The following is a 5,475-nucleotide window of genomic DNA, read 5'->3' as shown; positions in this document are numbered from 1 at the left end:
GTTGACAGCTTGAAGTGAATGAGGGGTATGAGTCTTGTGAGAATGTGAAGCAGTGGCACGAGGCTCCTCCCTGATGGGTTGTCTTGGAACACCGCAGAGGGCGACCCACAATTAAGCAAACCCTTGACTGTTAGGGGGGTCAAGGTCGAGAGCTACAAAGAGATGCGGAGATGACAACAAAAACATCAAGTCCAATCTATCAAGTACAAGTTGCCATAACTTTTCAATCGATTGATAAATGAACTAATGACCCTAATTGAGATTGGCAAACAGGCATGCGCTTCCTTTTTTTGTTAAACAAATAAGTTTTGTTTAGCTGTGAGGTGGGTCCAGACTCGCAGTTTGACACAACGGCTTCCCCCAACCCCTCAACGTCTTTGGCCGATCCCTCAACAGTGATCACAGGAACACCCCGCGACATGCGGCGATTGTGGTGTGCAGAAGATCAAGTGGCTGATGTGTATATTTACCGTGCATGGATGTGTGGCCAATGTAGTTGGAACCTTATTTTGGAGGCCAACTTGAGGCCAAGTGGGAAGATGAGGCTCAAGATGCTAATGTCTGTATGGTATAGTGCAGGTGTAAGTGGGTGAACCCCTGAAGCAGCTTCAAAGTCAGTACTCGGAACTTCATCTATGGCTGGGCTTTCGGTTCAATTGTTGAGCTTATTCAACCTCTGTGGTCAGATGAGACTCCACATGCACCTGTAGTTGATTTGGCGTCGATTCTCTGTCTTGGTGATGCGGGCTTATAGTACAACACCTCTATGGAGCAAGAGAGAGACGAGAGAGCACAAGAGCACGAAAACTGACAACCTTTTCCGGTGCCCAGGTATACTCGATATATGTACGACAGCCACGTCCAGTGCATCAACAATGCCGACTCGATGCAACATAAACACTTTTTAGTGCATACCTTTGCTCCAACAGGGACTCCCCTAGGATCGAATTGTAGTTAGTATGGACAGTGAGGTTGACGTTGGTGATGAGGAGTCTAGTCTTGCGCTCAGGGGTAAAATAGTGATGACCCATATACAGGTTCATCGGGGTTCTTGGATGCTCGAATTGAGCCACATATACCTATTTCACTGACCTGATAAGACAAATGCCTGCCCGCAGAAAATAGAAGCAGACAACTGATAAAGCGTATCTAGGATGAGACGGCACGCTTAAAGTGGAATCGCAGCATTCCGGGTAACCGAGCCCGTCAGTACCCGGAGGGCGGGAAAGGCGGGGGAGGGCCGGGCCCGAGGGCGCAGGAACACGGCCAACTCAGACGATGTGGCTTCCTCGGAGAGCGGCAAGCTTCTGCTCGTCTATCCGATCATGCAGAACTCCATATTGCGCCAAGTTCCTGGTAAGATCTCGGCGTCCGGGCCCGGCAATCTAGCTGGGGAGGGCGTAGGGAACTCGGGGAATATCACTACGTAGTTCTTTGCGTGTAGAAAGCTGACATAATCTTCATTGATGGCACCGTCTTCGGTAACGGCACTTGAGCACTTTGGGGCACGGCAACCCCAGAGATAGAAACTCACTCTCTTCTTGTCTCAATTAAGCCGCAGGAACAGATCCATGACGGCCACGCAAGTCGGGTCCGAGCCGGGCCCGACGGCCGGGCTCGCAGTGATTGCAATACTTTGTCAACGCGGCCGTCGTTGCTCTGACAAGCCGACACTACCATGTTAACACCGTGCCCAGCGAAGATACTCCTAGTGCTGGCCGGACGTCCGAAGAATGGTGATTAAGTCCCAGATCGGAGTTAGCTGGATAAATTCAGAGTCAATATGGACATCTTGGGGAGCTCTCCGCTGAAAGAGGCCAAGAGAGAACAACTCTCAAAATAGTCCGGCGATGTAAGGATATAAAGTGATGTCGAGGACGAGGACGGTGATGACGAGAAGAACAGCAGTCACCAGGTCTAACATCATCCAGATATCTAGATCTTTGATCAAGAACTCCCCAACAAAATGCGCTTCTCCTCCCTGATCGCCCTTCTCGCCGGCACGGCACTTGCCCTTCCCACCGGCACACTTACCCCGCGGCAGGAAGAACAAGCCTGCCTGACCAAGGACGAAGCCGCCGAAATAGTCGAGATCTACCGGCGCCTGATCGCCGAGTACGATCCGACCGACTGCGAGAAGTACTGCGCGGAGGACTTCGTCGACCGCTCCGACAGCATCAACACTTTTATTCACAAGCCGCTGGGCGAGCCGACCTTTGCAACCAAGCAGATCTTCATGGACGCACAGCTGTCCAACCCGCCGTTCCCCGTCGTCATCGACCACATCGACGCCGTCGACTGCGAGGCCATCGCCCTGCGCTGGCACGCCACCTTTGGCGCAGCCAACCTGCCTAGCCGCGGTATCACGATCATTGGGACTACCAAGCGCGAGGGCTACTGGCAGATTAAGAGCTTGGATGTCGAGTTTAACAGCTTGATTTGGCTGCTTAACATGGGCGGTTCCTATGTCTGGGAAGGTTAGAAGGGGGAGTAAGAGGTAGCGTGTCCGAAGATCTCCTGTAGAGTAAGCAGAGGGCAAACAGGCTGAAGCATTGAGGACACTAAGCACTCCTGTATCGAGTTGATGAATGCAACACCATCGTCCGATAATTTTAAGCCGAGACCGAGGTTGCCCAGAGATCCAAGAACCGTGAGAACCAACAGCATGCATCTGTGGCGCAACTTTTTCCGACTCAGGGGGGCGATCCTGCGAGGAACTTGTGCGTGGCCACTCCGTGGGCAGCCGTAGGCAGTTGTAGGCAGCTAGCAGCCATCCTTCGGCTATGCGGTTATATCGTCCGAATCGCCAAGAAAAAGCCATGCACACTTCACTGCCGTTGATGTCTCTTTGTCCTCACAGCAGGTAGTAGTGTTTGCCGTCCTGTAGTGTAGCCCTCTCTCCTATCATTGGATCAATGCAATACCTAACTCTTTCCAGTCGGCCGGTTTCTGTTTGTTCTGCTGATGATCTCCGTTTGCTTCCGACTTGACCTCGTAGGGCTGAACGGAAGCGTGCTTTTCTCAGCTGCGCAGGAACAGGTCAGCGTCACACAGGGCTTCCCAGTCGAGACGGGCCTGCATGAAACTAAAGGAGCAAATCCTTTTTCTTGGGACGCTTGAATGGACGGAGGGAAGAAGCGACTGTGCGCTGACGCTCCGTAATTTTCGCCTGTTTGACGAATCGAAAGACGTTCCGCCGGGTGGCTGACTTGAGGATGAGTCGGCGTCGATTCATGCTCCCCGAAGGCGTGCAGGTGCTCGCGCCGTGGAGGACGCGTCCTGAATGTGATTGGAGTGGCAGAGAAACTGCTGAACAGAAATAGACTTGAATAAAGTTTGATTTGAATAAGTAGGATGAAATGTTCGTCTGGGTCTGTGTTGCCAGATATCTTTATTCAGCTCCAGTCTTGATTCACTACCAATTCTTGCCCTTACTTTGTGGAAAAGCTCACTGCTGACAGGTTTGTATGCTTGCCTGACCGTCACCATCATCACCGTCCGAGTTCACACTCAATGTCTGGTTCGGGCTGGGGGTGCATGGGATTTGTGTGTTGTTGGCCAACACAAATGAGGAAGGATCAACGAGTGATTCGGCTAGGGTCCAATGCCCAAATTGCTGGTCCCTGCCTAGCCCGCTCCACTCTATCTGACTTTTTGATGGAGCGCCTAGCGGGATGCGGGCTAGCGGGTGCCTTACGGCCCCACAAATATCCTGTATTGGGTTTCAACCCGCTGGATGCCGCCTCCTTGGTTGAGGCTTGTTGCGGCTTGTCACTGGGCCCTCTTGGGACCAAGAACACCCTTTTTGATCATTTCCCGTGCTTCCGCCCATGTTACCCAATCTCACGTTTTCGTGTCCCGCATTCCAGGCAGACGGCCCCTCTCTGCAGAGTCCGCCCTCCCCACCTCTCATCACGCTTCATCACCGCTAACCCTGGCTTGCTGGTCTGTTAACCCTGGGCGCGGTGAACGCAAGCTCTCTAACGGTTGGAGCCCTCAGGGGTTCGCAATGCTGGTCCCCCCAAAAATCGGACCAATGGTGTCGGATAGGACGGCCAGATCCATCGCTGGCAGGCATGGAAAGAGACATGGGAGACACGGAAGACATGGACTACCATGCCGGGGGCAGGGCAGAAGCAAATTGTCGCGGCGAGCGAGGAGTTCAATTTACCCAGCAGGCAGCACCGTAGCATGCGAAAAGGGTGACTAATCCAACCAGTGGTGATGGGATGCAGGGTTAAGGCTGGGCATTGTGGGCGTCGTGGGCGATGTGTGGGCGAGAGGTTGAGCTGAAGCTATAGACCAGGGCTTCGCCACACAGACGACCTCACGTCCTCTCTCCCTCTCTCTCCCTTTTCCAACCAACGGAATTTTTGCCTTTCGTGACGCGTACTTAACAGTAGTAAAGGCTTTTTCAAGCGTGGTGCGCCAGCGCAGCCACAGTCCGCTCTTTTCGCTCCTTCTGACTTTCTTCCACATAAAGTTGCCATAGCTCCCCGGCCGCTCCCCCGAGTGTCCTGTCGCTCCCTTGGGTTATCACTTCATCCCGCTCTTTTGATCCGTCTTTTGATCAGTCCCTCGTTTGGATCTATTCCATCCCTACTTTTAAATTCCTTCTAAAACAAAAACAACCTTTGTTTACATCCTTCAACATGAAGTTCTCCCTGGCTTCCGTTCTGGCTCTTGCCGCCGCTGCCTTTGCCCAGATTGACGGCTTCCACCCCATCTACACGCCTAAAAAGGACGAGCAGGTCGTCGCCGGCACTACTTACAAGATCGTCTGGGACTATAACCCTAAGTATGAGGGCACCATCGCCATCGATCTCCTTGGCGGATCCAGCCCGTCGACTCTGACTGTCGTCGATGCCATTGCCGGTAAGTGATCATCGCCCAGATGGACATTCTCCACGTGTCAATCAACGATCGGCACTTGTTCCGCGGTACACGCAACGGAGTCGCTAACATTAGTCGATCCATATAGCCGGCGTCGATGGTTCTCTCAACGAGTATGACTGGGAGGTCCCCGCTGACTTTGGCGACCTGGCCACCTACGGCATCATGATCACTCTTGAGTCGGACAAGAGCATCTTCCAGTACGGCTTCCCCTTCAAGATCGTGCAGAAGGGCGGCTCGAGCAGCGACGATGACGAGCCCGCGGCCACCACTTCTGGAGCTGTCATCACCTCTACCACGGCCGCTGCCGCCACATCGACTGCCGTCTCAACCAAGCTCAGCACTGCCGCCAATACCACCACCTTCACCACTGTGACTTCGTCGACCCTCTCGTCTCTTCGCGGCAACTGGTCGACTACTGTCGCTTCCCCAACCACTGTCGTCACTGAGGCCATTACCACCACAGCCTCTGCCACTGAAACTGAGGAGACTGACGCCGCCCAAACCGGCGGCGCTAAGCAGCTCGCGGCTAGTTCTCTGGCCCTCTTCGGTGGTCTGGCTGCTGCTATCCTCGCATTCTAA

At 53.5% G+C, this 5,475-nt stretch overlaps 2 protein-coding genes across 2 annotated transcripts; both read left to right on the top strand.

Moving 5' to 3' along the window:
* Positions 1–1,966: 1,966 nt before the first annotated feature.
* CTHT_0073310 (uncharacterized protein) lies at positions 1,967–2,482 on the top strand (the record flags this gene model as incomplete). The annotated part of the gene is made up of 1 exon (XM_006697525.1): positions 1,967–2,482. One exon carries the CDS (start codon positions 1,967–1,969, stop codon positions 2,480–2,482), a length of 516 nt encoding a protein of 171 aa, XP_006697588.1.
* Positions 2,483–4,652: 2,170 nt separating this feature from the next.
* CTHT_0073300 (uncharacterized protein) lies at positions 4,653–5,475 on the top strand (the record flags this gene model as incomplete). Its single annotated transcript, XM_006697524.1, has 2 exons — positions 4,653–4,875; positions 4,982–5,475. 2 exons carry the CDS (start codon positions 4,653–4,655, stop codon positions 5,473–5,475), a joined length of 717 nt encoding a protein of 238 aa, XP_006697587.1.

This window comes from Thermochaetoides thermophila (genome assembly GCF_000221225.1).
Source record: "Thermochaetoides thermophila DSM 1495 unplaced genomic scaffold scf7180000011823, whole genome shotgun sequence".
Lineage (NCBI taxonomy): Eukaryota > Fungi > Ascomycota > Sordariomycetes > Sordariales > Chaetomiaceae > Thermochaetoides > Thermochaetoides thermophila.
The sequence above is the reverse complement of the archived record's forward strand: the minus strand, read 5'-3'. Positions and strand labels throughout refer to the sequence as shown.